Below are 15516 nucleotides of genomic sequence, written 5' to 3' on the forward strand. Positions count from 1 at the left end.
AATATTCTTACAAATATAATATTGTGCAAAGTATTTTTTTGCTATAACTAGCACCGGCTGCTCTTGAATTAATTTTTAATAAAAAATACAGCAGGTAAATATAAATATCCGATTTAATTGCCATTCTATTTGCCATTTTTCAAATTACTCAGCCATTCTTCCTCACAGCCCATCCCCTATATTCTACCTACCTTTTCGAAATTACCCCAATCGTCAACATGCAGCTCAAAACAATTGCTGTTTCCCTTGGTTTATTTGCCCTGCACGCTAGCGCTGAAATTAATTGTAAGGTCGAACTTTTGGCCAAAAATCCAGTTGCTTACGCCCCTGCGATTACAATCCAACCGGCTGTATTTGTTCGGCCTGGCCGGTCTGGCAGTTTTGAAACCGCAGATTATACGCTTAATTTTGAAACAATCGCCGACTGCAGGTTCATTGAAAACTATACGCTCACAGGTGTGATTCGATACGACAAGTGGGAACTTGTTATTTCTAGGGTGGATGTATAAACTTTTATTCTAAATACTCCACGGAGTAACGGGCTGGTTAGGGTGGTTTTTTTCGTATTGAATACAAATATAATATAGTACACCAAGGCCTTATTTCAATTTGATACTATTTTTTAACGTTTGGCACCGCTTTTTCCTGTGTTACGGATTGGCGTGCCTCGGCCACTACCAACAGTGACAGGGTGTCTGGGTTCGTTTATTTCCTTACCTTCAGAATAACATACCGTAAGGTCTTGCTCCTCCGAAGCCGCTACCATCTTGTTCACCTATATGGGTACCTCCGGAAAACTGAAAACTTGCATGTGAGTCGGACTTGGAGTGATTCGACATAGACGGGTTCTTGTACCTAAGGGGATCCGAGTGTGCCCGCATTTCCAGCCTCGTTACAAAAGTGATCGCTTCTATAAGCCATGGTCAAATGATGCGAAAGACATGTTCCTCACCGTCCATGCCTCGACAAGGTATCGGCGTATCAGGCTCCCCTTGGTAAGGCTCATTCTTGAGCAGAAAGTGGACTAGATCTTGGAAACCATCCTTTTCATTCTCCGCATCCTTTCGAAACAACTCGTACGAGGTGGCCATCCCAACCCGGCGATAAACTCCGGCGTCGGCGTCCACCGCTTCAAGAAGCATGCACTTGGCCAACAGTATCTTCCACTCTCCCACCTCGAACTCGGGAAAGAACTCGATGCACTCAGCAAGCTCATTCGGCCCGAAGCCTTCAAGTTTGACTGGGATACCAACAACAAAGAAAAATAAAATCTCATCGGAAGATGAAGGAACTTGGAGAGGGCGATCAAGCCTGACGAGTGGCCAAGAAAACTCTCCGAGCTCTGATCGCCCGGGTTCTGGAGGCGAAAAGGCATTGAGAAAGCCTGGACAAAGCTTTTTCTTTGGAATCCTGCCCGCGTCGAAATTTGACGGCGATACGAGCCTGAAGGGCCTGATCTTTGCCATGATATCTAGGCAACCACCGGTGACTGGGCCTGTAACCTCTTTGGTTGCATAATCCAGGGTGATGTCCAGGACCGTGAAGAGAAGGCCAAAGCTTAGCCATCCTGCGAAACAAAATTGAAGGTTGAGGGTACATGGAAAAGCTGCAGAGGCCCAGCAGAACGTGGGCGCACAATATCCTCGGCTTGCCGGACCAGCGCATGGCGGCGGCGAGGTGGCCGGACCCTCTACATAACAGACCTCCCAAAGAAGGTCATTGGGTAAGCTGTCTTTCCACAAGCCCGCCAGGTATTGGTTGTGCGGCATGGCGCGACAGAACGTCTTGGCCAGGCCAGAAAGCGCCACAAGCCGATCCGTGTGCTTGGTGAGCCTCGTTTGAGAATAGTCGGTGACGACAGATCTCCATATATCAAGGCTACTCGCCGAAAGGGAGTGTTCCCAGTCCCAATCGCTGTTGCCACTCAACATGGTCGCAAATTGCATTTTGAGAGTGTAGTCGTCATCCGTTGGAGATCCCTCTTCGTTGCATGAGGTTTCGCCGCACTGCCAGTAAATTTGGCGCGTGCCAAAGGTGAGGATCCTGGGCGACAAAAGTCGTTCTTGAAGAACCCAACCACGGCGAGCTAGTGTGCTTTGATGCACGCTTCTTTGCCAATCGTCCTTGGACACAAAATAGCATCTCTCAAACAGTGTACCCTCGTCTCTCTTGGCTCGCTTTATAAAGTCTGCGATCCCTTCGTGCTGTTCAGGTGGCCACATGCCTTCAGTGCCAACGACCAATGGACATTGCAAAGCACTCGATCCACTTCTTTGGCGGAAGAGCCCCTCAGAGCTATCTTCAGAAGCTCCGGCAGCGATGTTGATGATTCCATTAGCGTAGATCTGGTCCATCTGAATAGACTCGGACTGCCAGTCTTGAACATCATCTTGGACGATGCATAGAGAATCGATCCATATATAGCGTATTCCCAAGCTGCCGCATAGATAAAAAGCTTCTTGGAAAGTCCTCGGCAAATTTGCCAAGGGTATAGCGGCGTGTAAAGCGTCCAGGTTGGACCTTTTAAGCCTGAAAAAGGTTTTTGTACCCCAACAATGGCTTAGTGTCGCGTATTGAACAGACGAGGCTGCGATTGAAAATTCGTTCGTAGTTGTGATCAAGCGTACATGTCCGATCGTGTCATCCTCCCAGCTTATCTCGACAAGCCGTGTTGGTAGCCAGTTCTCGTCGGCGGATTCGTGTTTGCGACATGATGCATGATTTTTTATACAATTGTTCAGCCAAGCTTTGGCTATACTTCTTGGAGATTCCGCAAAAGTATAATCACCAAGCAGGGGGAATCCGATTGGATTGTCTAGGTACAAAAACATTCGTAAGTTGAGCATCTCTTGATGGTAAATTACAAGATCCGGCTTTTGCGAAAAGTCCGTTTGCGTAAACTTACCATCAAAGTTGAACACAAGAAAAGCGCAGCTATAATCCACCAGGTCCGTTGTAAACTCCAAGTCCGCTGCAACCATGGACAAGTTGCACTGGGCTATCATGCGGAAGTCTGTGGTGCCTTCTGTACGACCAGTAATCTCATTCGATGCGAGCTTAATAAATGTGGCGTATTCGTGGACATTAGTAGTAGTAGTAGTAGTAGTAGTAGTATTAGTTAACGCCGGGCTCGGCCCGGCTTGTTAGCCGGCCGTTAGCAACCTCCCGAGGGGTATCTCGGCGCGCGTTCTATCTTCTTTATTTACACAGGGGGAAAACAAGGAGGGCAGAGGCGGATCGTGCCTGACCGGGTTCGGGCCCGGTCCTGCTTAGGGGGTTAGTTCACTGACGCGACCCCGTGCCTAAGGTGCACGGAGGGTTCGTCTGACGGCTTGTGCCGTGAAGTGTGGGTGAAAAGGCAGTAAGTCTATTCCTCGTCAGAGTTCGAGTCGTTTACGATCGGTGTCCCTAGGCGTAAAGTGCGTTCGTGGCGCGCGGGGCGCTGGCGGGCCGCTCTGGGGCGGGCGCTGAAGTAGTTGGTGGCTATCGAAAACGCCTGAAAGCTTGTCGGTTGCCCGAGGCTTGTCTGGAAGAATTTGCGGCGTTGGGCGCGGTCTGGCGGCCCGACCGGCCGGTCGTTGTCAGGCCACGGCCAGTTTCTCCACACCGCCCGCGAAAAGCGGCAGTGCACCGGGTGTTCAGGGGAGGTCCGCTTCCAGCACCAGGCACACGAGGTGTTTGCATCCTGGTGGTTGAAACGGTCATGGTAGGCTTTGAAATCGCCGTGGCCGGTCCTCATGGCCAAATAATGGCCCAGTAGGGGTCTTGGCAAACGCAGTTCCTCGGGCTCCTTTCTCGGTGTGTATTGGAATTTCCATTCCCTATATGCGGGGGACCGTTCACAGAGTTCTTTACGCCACCAGTCCTTCTCTATATTCGAAAGAATGGCTCTGAGGACCGTGCCGGCACCGCTATACGTGGTTTGCTGAGCCCTCGGGTCTGGGTCCGGCGGTCCGGCGGAGCCGGCCTTGGCCAGCTCGTCAGCCCGGTCGTTTCCCGGGATTCCCTGGTGCCCAGGGCACCAACGGACCCGAACCTCGGTACCTTGTTTTCGGAGTAGATCGACAAGGTTATGGAACTCCAGAAAGGCCCATTGGGACGAACGCGGCGCGTCGCCTCTAAGACCCCAAATAACCGAGGTGCTGTCCACACAAATCCAGATCCGGGCGCCTGGCTGGGCCTTGGCTGCCGCCTGTAGCCCTTTTAGGGCGCCAATCGCCTCGGCGTCGAAAACGTGGCTTTCCGGCGTAATAGATGCGGAGCCTGCGGCAAATTCCAGGCCCGCCCTAAAAGCGGCCCATCCGTACCCTATTTGGACGCAATTATTTTCGTGTTTTTCCGAACCATCCGTATATACCACGATATCGTTAGGTGATACCATGTCCAGCCATTCGATAAAGCGGCGGGCCGCTTCCTCTTTTGGGACTCCTCCGGTGGGGTCAGTGCGAGAATCCGGGGCATTGCGAGGTGCGCGCAACTCTAGTCTCCGGATCCGCGGGAGAAGTTGTGCAGCCGTTTGCAGGGTCGTGGCCGAATGGCCCGAGTTGCGGGCACGAGGTGTTTCACGCAGGCGGCTGACAAGGGGGTGCCCCTTGTCCGCGAGCCTTAGTCGGGCGCCGTATTTCAGGCGGGTGTAGGCCAGCGCGACGCGGGCCGAGGGTAGTCCTGCGTCCCTGAGAACAGTGGACGAGGGGGTGGTTTTATACGCCGGGAGGATTGCCCGTGCCGCTAAAACCAGCGGTTTGTTCAATGCTTTGAGAAGTCCTCTTTGTTTGTGCGCTGGGTTGTACCATGCCTCGGCTGCGTAGGTGGCCGAGGAACCCACGCATGCCACCGCTGCCTTGCGAAGTGCAGCCGCAGGCGGTCCGTATCTTACTGCCCCAAAGCTCTTGAGGTGGGCAGCGACCGCCATTGCTTTGGCAGCCCTTTCGGCCACGTGGCGGCGCCCGTCTAGCCGTCGGCTGAACCAAAAACCAAGCCAACGCATGCCCGGTAGCGCTCGGCCCCGGAGGCGCTTTGTCCGCGTCGACCGCCCGGTAGTTGGACCGGGGTAACCGTTCTACCATTAATCCGGATTTCCGGGTTGCGACCGTGCCTTTTCTTAGTGATATGGATCACCTCTGTCTTTTCCGCTGCAAAATGGATCTTCTCTTCCGCCGCAATTTCGTGCATATCCCGGAGTTTATCTTCCAGCCAACGTACGTTCTCCTCCAACGAGGGTGACGATTTCCATGTAAGCACGTCGTCTGCGTATGCCAACCGCCACTTCGTACCGTTTTTGACGAGATACGCCAAATATAGCATATATAGGATCGGGGAAAGGGGAGACCCTTGCGGGGTGCCGCACCCAAGCCGCCTAAAGCCCGTGGTCGTACCCTCCAGCCGGACTCGGGCCTGGCGGTCGTTTAAAAAGTTAATCACGAACCTGAGGAGCAGTTTACTAAACCCAAGGCTCCGCATTTTCCGTATTAATCGCCCATGGAGGAGGGCGTCGAAGGCGCCTTGGACGTCGCATGCGACAAGGGTAACTTCCTCCCCGCGAGCTAAAGCCTGCTCGATATCGTGGGCGAGGGCACAAACCATAATTAAGCCACTAGGGTGACAGGCATTAATATTTACTTACCCCTGCATACGGAATACCATCCGGTTCTCCGTCAAGCTATGCCTCATCCAATGCCAATCGGCAGCGGCAGTATTTACTGCTTCGGTCACTTCACATAAAAGTCGGGCGCACGCCACTTGAAATTGCAATCGGCTTCGAAACAGGCCTATTTGATTTTTGTCGAAGCGATTGGTCGGCCACGATCAAAAAAGAAGGCACATTCATTGACCGGTGCGAGGCTGTGATATGACGTATTGAAGCCTTGTCTTGGAATCCCTACGGATCATCGATATCATCATCAATGTGGTTAAAGAATCAGGGGTGAATTTAATGCTGACTTTTCTGCGGGAACCTTTTGACTGGCTCGTTCCTATTGGCCTTCACCTCCACTGAGCATCCCGGCACTCAACTTGGATATGTTTCTCTCGATCTGCACTTGGCAAGATTCTTCGCCCTCCTTGCTTTGCGAATGCGGTGTAGGTTGACAAAAGGAGGTCATGCAGTGTTCAGGGATATTTTCTCTTGGCACATTTCTGCACTAAGTAAATGGGCGAAAGAACCTGCTTTGGTAATGCGCCGTAAAAGTATGACCAGTTTTAACGCAATTCATACCCCAGCGCCGTAATACCTTCCACAGGAATTCAACCCTTGCACAGCCGTGTTGGCAAACCATGACAAACAAAGGCAACCACCAACGATCTAATCTGGCCCGAGCGGCTTCAGGACCCGGTCTTGACTCTCGCGGCTGATTGGTCCCAAAAAGATCCCAGGAAGAGGCCGGACGCGTTCCCGAGTGTTTGTGCTCGGCCTCCCCGAGATTATATTGCCGTTTCTGGTTTCTTTCATGTAGAGAGTGCGAGCCAAGAATGAAATTTCTGCTTTCAGTTATGATTCCCAATAGTTTGGGCGCAGTCTTTGGAGAGGTTGACTCATTTAGCGCATTTCTTTTTGGTTGCCTGGTTCTTGGAATAATGTTCAAGAATTGGAAAATTTATGGATGCGTTGCAGGTTGGAAATGACAAAAAGTATTTAAGATCCCAGACATTTAATTACTGCCATTCAATCTATAATATCCCAGCCGCTCTTTCCCCATAGCAGCCATTGTCAGGCTTGTACTTAGTTTGATCAAAGTTCTTTCATTGGCAGCTCTGCGAGGTGGGGAACTATGTCCCAGCCCGATGGACTGCAGCAGAACCTTCTGCCCGCCAGTATGGAGCCATATTTCTCCAAAAAATATATATCTCGTGGACAGCTCTAACAACAGTTGACATCTTAGAGCGCACAGCCCTGCCATCAGCGCGACGTGGACCAACCAATAGTAAGCTTCAATTTCTCCAAGCCTGTCGCAAATCTATCTGACGCTGTTGTCAAAAATGTTAGATAATGCAGCGGAAGCACCCGCTTCCGTGGATACCGCGAGTAAAACTTCTCAGAGGACTGCCGCACCAAAGAGGAAGCGCAAGGCGCCTGATCAGTTGCCACTCCACTCAATAAGAAACAAGATGGGATCCGCATCTAACCTTGAAAACACGACTATCGGCACGCAGGCGTTGGAAATGAAGCAAGCTTCGCAGGGTTGGGAAGCGATACTTGCGAAGACCACCGAGCAACAACTCGAATTCCGTTATAATCTAATGGCAGAGCTTCAGCTACAACGTCAAGCGGAGCGCGCAAGGGCTGAGTGGAGGCTGGCGTACGAGGGTGTGAAACAGCAGTTACAGAAGAAAGCCTTGGAGGTGATCGAACTACAGAAGAAGCTCGATGCTAAGGAGTCATCCCAGACTGTAAATGTCCAGACGGTGGCTCGGAGCGGCAGTACGGTTCAAGGCTGTGGGGTTGGCCATAGAAGAAACATGCAAGCAAACGCAGCCACCCAGCCATATTCGCAGAACGGCATGCGCAATTCCGAATCATCGTGCCCGCAACAAACAGCTGTCGGGGATAACATGAACAAAACCTATAGATTTATAAATGCTGGATAGTTAACAAATTAGATCTGGATTAATATGATATATCTACCTCTTTATTGCAATGGTATCCAGTAAAAGTCATCCGCTATCTGCGAAGCCTGCTTGCCCTGTATTCTTGCCATCCGCAATTTACTAAACAGTCTCTAGTCAAGTCAAATCGTCAGATAATAGCTGTTCGAACAATGAGTTGGACGTTGTCCTAGTCTCCATGTATTATACAAATTCTGTCCGAGGGCAACTAAGTTAGTTGTTTAGTTTCGGCGTATGCGGCGATTATAACCGGGTGTGGAGGCAGCCTGCGACGGCGCACAGAAATCTGTTTTGGGTAACCAACTTTTATACAAAACCTTGCTGGTTTATCGGCGGTCATGCCTCATATGGCTTACTATATTATTGGTAAGAAGTCGTTCTATTTACGAAATAAACACCACCTTTGGACCGACAGTTTTCCAACTACAATTTTACCTAGACACGCCTGCCCCAAGGTCTTTTGGACCCGTAGTTCTCAAATAGGTGATGCTGGACATATTTTCGCCACAGTTGGTAAGGCAGATTGAACAACCTTAAATTACAGCTGGCTGCGGCGGGGTTTTCACACTTGGGAATTACGCCGCCGGCCGCGACTGGCACAGGCTCGTAGTCCGTAGCGGTAGAAAGTCGCCACTCGAGCTGCTTTGCCGCTGTCGTTTAATTACCGCAAATTCCAGCCCCAGTACTCTGCGATCGGTTCACGAGCAAGATCTTGTGGAAAATAACCTATAATGTGGATGGTTTAGTTTAAAAAGCTCGCTCACAAAAGGAACACATATGCAATCGAGACTTACTGCTTTGCGCTAGAGCTCTTTGCCGGTTGAAGTTGGAGGATGAGGACGGAGTCTCACGCGATCCCGGGGTGAACCCAACAACTCGCACTAAAGGTGTAGGGTCAAATTCTTCGAATTTGTGATTGCTTTTGGGTTTTCTAGCTTCAAATCGGTTGTCGGGCTTTCGCTGGTCTTCTTCGCTGTTATCAATTGCGTTCTCCGGCTGTTTATCTTTGCTGAGGATAGACCGCGCTGGTAACGGTTTCTTTGGCGATGGCGCAAGACGAATCATATTCGTTTTGGTGACTAACGAAAAGTATGATGACAGAGAGATCGACAGTTGTTGTTATATTATGCGAGGTGTCACCACCGTCGGAGATTTGTGGCTGTTATTAAATATTTTCGGGGTGATGGGCCGTTCCGAGCAACACTACGTCCTGCTACTAAGGCACCAGCATGGATAGTGAGAGGGGGCAAACGTACTGGCCTAGCAAAGGATCCCGGTCGCCGTGTTGGCGCAGCGCAGAATTTTGGTAAGATCCCGGCTTTTCTAGAGTTCGCTCGCGCAGACGAATCAGAGACTGGACATGCGTCCCTGCTACCTTGACACAGGGAGTTATTCGTGCCAAGCCAAAGCAATTTACATTTTCACCTGTTATATAGGACATTAAGCATCTGGCCCGCTAGTTGTATGCACGAGTCCCTGCGCACAGCACCCCCCCTTCCCAATATTGATAGGATAGCTTCATTGTACTCCGCAAGCAAATCCCACTGTCACAGCGTGATAATCTTGGCGGCTGGCGGGAAGCTGGTGACGCAGGTTTGTTGCATGCTTTTTTCCTCTGGATTATCCGTCCTTGGTGCCACGAAGATGGCATTACCTACCGGATGTTAGCGAGTTGCCAAGGGCGATTTACAAAGGAAGCATCAGGCGATGATCGACTACGATCACGAGCTGATTTCACAGAATAGAGAGCACTGCAATTTCAGGGGCCTCCTGAATGTGACGGGTGGCTGAGGAACTCTTTGGAAGCAGTATTATACGCGCTCCAGTGGGGAGTTTGATGGGAGATTATGTGGCTGGGAAGGCCATCCCCAGCCATCGTTACATTCTATAAGAGCCAGGCTTAACGACTGGTGGTCATCTTTCAAATCCTGCTCGACTAGATTACTTGCACCTGCTTGCTTTTCCATCATTAACTCGGTATGAAATCCTCAATGGAACCAACACTACCCCAAGAGGCGTTTCTTGCTGTTGCTATGTCGTTTTCCGTCCTCATATCTTTAAATGTATTTGCTCAGCTATGTTTGTGTTTGAACAGAGCTCAATCGAACCCATCGACAATTTTCCGAACTCATCGAATATATCATATGTATGCTTATTCCAGGGATTGCTCCTCGTTGGGGCGGGACTTGTAATTGCGCAGCCAGTTATAACCTACCAGGAGTTGAAGCAAGCAGGCAGTTTAAGCCTTGGTAGCGAGCTGAACCTTTGTTAAACCGCCCAGAGGCCGCCGAGGCACCCTTAATACTATTGCCCCTTTTCTGCCATACCGAAGCTCGCTGAATATGGCATACGAATTATCTCCACTCTCAGTCCAATGATGGTTGGGCAAAGGCACCAAAACTCCCTTTGCCCATCACAATAGGCAATATGCTCGATACAGTGTTCCCACTTCTTGTTTATTCGTCGTTGTTCCGTCCAATGTCGGACATGTCGAGAACACCGTCGGCAAAACCACCGTTAATGCGATTTCCTGGGTAATGTTAGTGGAATTTATACGGCTTTCGGAAGCTGGTTTGTTTTTACCTGGGCCTTCGCGACGGTCCTGGCTTTGCTCGCGCATTGGAGCTGCGACAGTGCACACACCATTCATGGGTCAGACCCACCTTTGTTAGCGATTCACACCCAAACACACCAATAAGCTTAACAGCTGAAGAATTTTCGCCCTCCGGGCGCTGGTCGTCATGGCCTCACCAGAGGTCTCAAACCGCCGCGCGCGCCCGCAGAGCACGCCGCAGGCTTTGCCGCAGGGCCAGGCCGAGTCGGGACACGTATCTCTCGACACGCGCACCGCTAACGCGCCTCAGCCGGCTGGCCGCGGAAGGTACTCCAGCCTCCCGGCCCTGGCCATTAAAACACTGCAGCAGGAGTTGGAAAACGTGAAAACAGTCGGCAGCTGGCTCGAAGAGGTCTTTGCAGCCAAGCTCGAATGTTTACAGGCCCCGGAGGACGCCGCGCTTAGGAAAATTGTTCTTGAACTTGACGACGTAATTAGCGGTTGGTTCCTTAGTCGCACCCTCCCTGAAAAAGAGCGCTCGCGCTCCCCGTCGCGTTCGCCGACCAGTTCCAGCGAAAGGCGCAGCATTTTAATTACAAGGACGGGCACGGCGTCGTCGGCCTTTGAAGGTAGAGGCACGCCCACTAACAAATCGGTCACATGGGCCGAGCGAGCCGCCACGCCACCAGCGGCGGCCCCAACGCGAATTTTAACCCCGGCCACGCGCTCGTACCCGATACGTACAATGCCCGGCAATGCACCTGACAGCTCCGCAGCTCCCTCCCAATCGGGCCGGGACCGCTCCCAAGCCCCGAAACGTTTGATAAAACAACCGTCCAACCGCATCCTAATCCGCGTAAATGACAAACTGCGGATGGTGACGAGGGAGCCATACGCGGTAACGACCAAATTGGCCGAATTGGTTTCAGTGCCACACAGTGAAATCCCAAACGCCAAGCGCATCCCCACGGGCTGGGGTGTTACGGTGGCCTCTGAGGAAACACGGCAAAAACTCCTCAGCCCCAACGTAGTTAAGGCCATTATGGACGCATTGGACGCGCGGGAAGTCACTGTCCCGACAACCTGGCACACATACGCCGTCTCTGGAGTGCCCCGAACGCTCAATTGCCTGGACGGAAGAAAGGACGTACATGATGTAATCCAGGAGGAGATTACCGTGGCAGCAGGCCAGCAGCCAGTTAATCGGCATATTTCCAAACATGGTTACGACCCGCATACGGCTGAGGGCACGTGGATAGTGTCTTTCCTTTAACCCGTAAAGCCCTTTCAGCTTTTTGGAGTGTCGAGACGTGCGCGGAAGGTTGAAAAATCACGCAAAATTACACACCACCACGACGGTTGCCAGGGATATTGCGAAATACGTCGCTGCGTACGGCAAGCGCGCTGCGGCATATGTGGTGAAGCAAAACATGCGACAGAGGAAGAGCCGTGCAAGGCAGCCCCCAAATGCGTTAATTGCCACGGCCATTTCCCATCCGGACATGAGAATTGCCCTGCCCGACCTTTGGTGGTAAATGGGAAGCTTGAACGACCTTCACAGCGTAAACTTAAGGGGATTCGCAGAATCGGACGTGCCAACCGTGCCGCGATTATCAACGACCGGGCCGAAACGGCCCGCCGAGAGCCAGCACCTGCAATCCCGGTCCTAAGCACCTCATCGCAGCATTCGCAAACCTCGAGCTCCCGATCGAGCATTTCAAACAAAAGAGCGCGGCCATGCGAGGCGGCAGGGGCGGACATCCGCAACTTCCTGCAGGCTGAACAGGAACGCGTGCACGACGAAATCGTTTGGGCAGCCGAAATGGAGGAGGACGCAGCGGCTGCCGAACCTTGCCCCGCTGATGTGATAGATTTGGAAGCAACCCGTCGATTAATATGACGAAGAACTCGCTCGGCAACATGCAGCGGGAATGCCTCGACGTAGTTTGGGCCAACGTAGGTAAAAGGATGGGTGTGCATCTGAGCCTATTGGAGTTGTGCCACCAGAGAAAAGTGGACCTGGTTAACGTTCAAGAGCCATAGTGCGGGCTAAATACGACTACACAAACGCACCCGGGCTATAATGTTTTTGCGCCAGTGGACGAATGGCACGCCAACACTTACGAAGCCATAACTGGGCTCCGGCCCCGGGTGCTCACCTACGTCAAGAAGGGGGCAGCCCTAGGGGCCGCACAACGACGGTTACCGCAGGGCCAAAATACGCGGGACATACTCTGGCTCGAAATTAACGGAATATTGTTTGTTAACGTATATAGGGCTCCGGGCACTGAGGCCGCGCTGGAAATGGTAACGTTGAGCTCCACATCTCCGACCCCCCTAAAGTCCGGCCCCTAAAAATATCTACTCAGCCACGTCAACCCTTTGTTTTATTTTATAACGTTGGGCTCCACATCTCCGACCCCCCTAAAGTCCGGCCCCCTTGAAAAATGTAACGACGAAATACCCCTTTTATAAACCGATTTAAATGTAAAACTATCAACGCACAATAATACAATCATTGTCAGGCTCTCCCGGTTCGCTAACCTCTTCTCCATCGTTCAAAGCTTCTAAACAGTCCCTATTATTTTCCTGTGCTTCATAAACGTTTTTTTTGCTGACCAAAAGCTCGTTGGGATCCGGAATTACCCTTTTCCTTTTGACCGGCCGTACCGCCTCCAATTTTGCGTTTAACAAACTGATTTTTTGCTGAGCTTCAGCCAATAAGATATCCTTGGTTTCGAAGCTTTTTTTGGACTTTTGCAAACAAAAGCCGTGAAGTGGCGTTACTTTTTTCGGACCGGGAAATTTCCTGTAGTTGAAGTCGAATATCTCGGGTCGTTTTAGGGGTTTTCCAAATAAGTAAAGACTGGTCGTTAATTTTTTGGGTTGGGCTTTCCGGTGTTTTATCCCTTTGGAAGCCGTTATTTTTACCTTTTTCGACGTTGGCGTTGCTATTTTCTAACAAAAAAGGGTTTAAAAGTGGTTTTGCCAAGTTCACCGGCCATAACCCCGTCGTACGCCAACCAGATTGAATGGTTTTTGCTATAAATGCTTTTGATCTGGCTTTTCGATAGCAAAGTAGAAAGTTTCGTTTCCCAACAACCGTTGAACAGCAAAACTGGTTTACAAATCCCAGGTGACGTCGATAAGCTTCCTTTAACGGCCCAAAAACCGATAAATCCAACGGTTGAAGAACGTGTGACGAATGAGGGGGTAAATATAGGAGTTGAATATTGTTTTGCAAGCAAAGAAGCATAAATTCGTCCGTTATATGTGATCCATGGCCATCCAGAACTAATAACCGCTTTTCAGGGGTTAAAGGTTGGGTATACGGAATAAACACCTTTTTTAACCATTCGATACCTGTTTCATTATTTGTCCACCCGTTTTCGGTTGCATGAAATTGCCAGGTATCGAAAGGACTTAAATCAGCTGGAAACCATTGTTGCTGTACGTTTTTCCCCTTAAATATAACGAGGGGAGGTATAACAGCCCCCGTAGCTGATACACATTCGATTATGCTCGTCCAACCCCGCGTTCCAGGCTCTTTTCGCTGTAATGGCCGGATTTTATTACGCCCTAACACCAGGCCATTAGATCCTTTGCCTTCCATTATACCTGTTTCGTCCATATTCCAACGGTTGGCCGGTTTTATAGTATCGACAACGGGATTTTTCAAATAGGACCACCAAGATTTAATTACCTCGGTTGTAGCCCCATTAACCCGGGCATTTTCTATTCGCCGGGGTCTTTGGGTTTTCAAAATTGGATATCGGGCTATAAAACGGCTAACCCAATGTTTCCCAAGGCTTTTTCTTTCTCCGGCGGCCTGAAGAATTCGTTCCGCAAAATAGCGTAGTTCTTGATGCGTTGGCGGAAGGCCTAACGCGGCCTGCGCAAGTACCCAATCTGCCAAATAGGTTTCCTGCTCCTGTGAAAGCCTTTGACAAAATCTTTTCGCTTGTTGAATTGACTGGGCCCCCTTTAAACGATCGTGAAGGGTACTCCGAGGAATACCCCATTTTTGCGAGGTTTTGTGAACTGATTTGCCATTTCTTATGTCAGAAATGGCAGCAAGAAGCTGATTTTCAGTGTACTGTTTCATTGGAAGGTTTGGAGCAAGAATCTTCAAAAATCAAGTTCTAAAGTGAAAAATTCGTCTAGATATTTATAAAATAAAACAAAGGGTTGACGTGGCTGAGTAGATATTTTTAGGGGCCGGACTTTAGGGGGGTCGGAGATGTGGAGCCCAACGTGTAAGCCTCGGTGTACAGCTTCCGTGTGTCGCCAAACTGGAACATCGATATTAGTATCAGTAAGGGATTACAGGCGCCCCATGCACCGCAACCAAAAAGGACGCCCGTAATGCGCCAGACGGTTTCACGCCTAACCTAAGTCACCAAACCCACTAGACGACACATATAATCACCATACAGAACTCAGGGAATTGATAAGCGACGGGGTAATAAAGTAAGAACTTTTCGAAGTTCTCTGAAGCTCTAATATTATTGGCCGCAGCACACATCATCCCGCAGCTGACCTCTCCGGCAATTTACCGACGTTCGATGCTCCTCAAAAATCGAGAAGGGTAGAACACCATCCTCTACTGGTATGTGGCGGCTTTGGAGGCTTTAGCTGTGAGGGTAAGTCTAGAACTGTCTTTCAGAATGCCTGCAAAAGCAGGTTTGCATGCGAGATACTTTGGGAATGGTGCCTCAATCCATTGTCTGAGACCAATAGTTACATACGTAGTTATGACAGATAGTGGCAGGGGTTGATATATGTCCACATTTATTTCTCTTGGTTAACCTTGAGCCTTATATGCGCTTGTATCTCTTGCAACGAACCGTTCGATGGCAATTGTGAGCTCGGTTCCACCAGCCCAGGATGCCACATCAATAAGCAGGATGCGGTTCACGATGGGCTACAGCTCCAAGGGAAGCTGAATGCTACGCTGAGTACAAGCTTCATGGAACTGGCCATTTCTTATTTCTTGTTCTACACTTGTTATCTGGTCTTTCGTTGAGCAGATGGCCGTGGTGTTCTATGCTAGCTCACCAGCGCTACGGCAGTTTCTGAGTCCCTTCTCAGCAAACAAAGTCAAAAGTTCGAGCTTGCCCAGGTAGCATAACAGCCACTCGGGACGTGGTTGTCAAGCATAAGCCAAAGGCTGGCCATCGGGACACGAACACAGGCCAGGACATATGGTGGCATTGGATTGCAATTGGTGCTAGAGATATATGAGGTTCCCCTGCAGCGGCTGGTTGAATGTCAAAGGACCAAGACGGATGGGTTTACTTTGTATGCTGGAGCTCAAGTTTGCGCTAGGGTTCAGTCTTCTAAACAAATCCCAAGGCGAC

At 50.4% G+C, this 15516-nt stretch overlaps 3 protein-coding genes across 3 annotated transcripts; 1 reads left to right on the forward strand and 2 right to left on the reverse strand.

Annotated features, from left to right (window-relative positions):
* Positions 1 to 923: 923 nt before the first annotated feature.
* MGG_14724 (uncharacterized protein) lies at positions 924 to 2354 on the reverse strand (the record flags this gene model as incomplete). Its single annotated transcript, XM_003719085.1, has 1 exon — positions 924 to 2354. The coding sequence occupies one exon, from the start codon at positions 2352 to 2354 to the stop codon at positions 924 to 926; it is 1431 nt and encodes a 476-aa protein (XP_003719133.1).
* A 4413-nt stretch (positions 2355 to 6767) lies between these two features.
* On the forward strand, positions 6768 to 7573 carry MGG_00013 (uncharacterized protein; the record flags this gene model as incomplete). The annotated part of the gene is made up of 4 exons (XM_003719086.1): positions 6768 to 6810; positions 6879 to 6920; positions 6983 to 7417; positions 7566 to 7573. 4 exons carry the CDS (start codon positions 6768 to 6770, stop codon positions 7571 to 7573), a joined length of 528 nt encoding a protein of 175 aa, XP_003719134.1.
* A 464-nt stretch (positions 7574 to 8037) lies between these two features.
* On the reverse strand, positions 8038 to 8667 carry MGG_17551 (uncharacterized protein; the record flags this gene model as incomplete). Its single annotated transcript, XM_003719087.1, has 2 exons — positions 8038 to 8252; positions 8397 to 8667. 2 exons carry the CDS (start codon positions 8665 to 8667, stop codon positions 8038 to 8040), a joined length of 486 nt encoding a protein of 161 aa, XP_003719135.1.
* Between the last annotated feature and the right edge of the window lie 6849 nt (positions 8668 to 15516).

The sequence above is a fragment of the Pyricularia oryzae genome, chromosome 5 (assembly GCF_000002495.2).
Source record: "Pyricularia oryzae 70-15 chromosome 5, whole genome shotgun sequence".
NCBI classification, from domain to species: domain Eukaryota; kingdom Fungi; phylum Ascomycota; class Sordariomycetes; order Magnaporthales; family Pyriculariaceae; genus Pyricularia; species Pyricularia oryzae.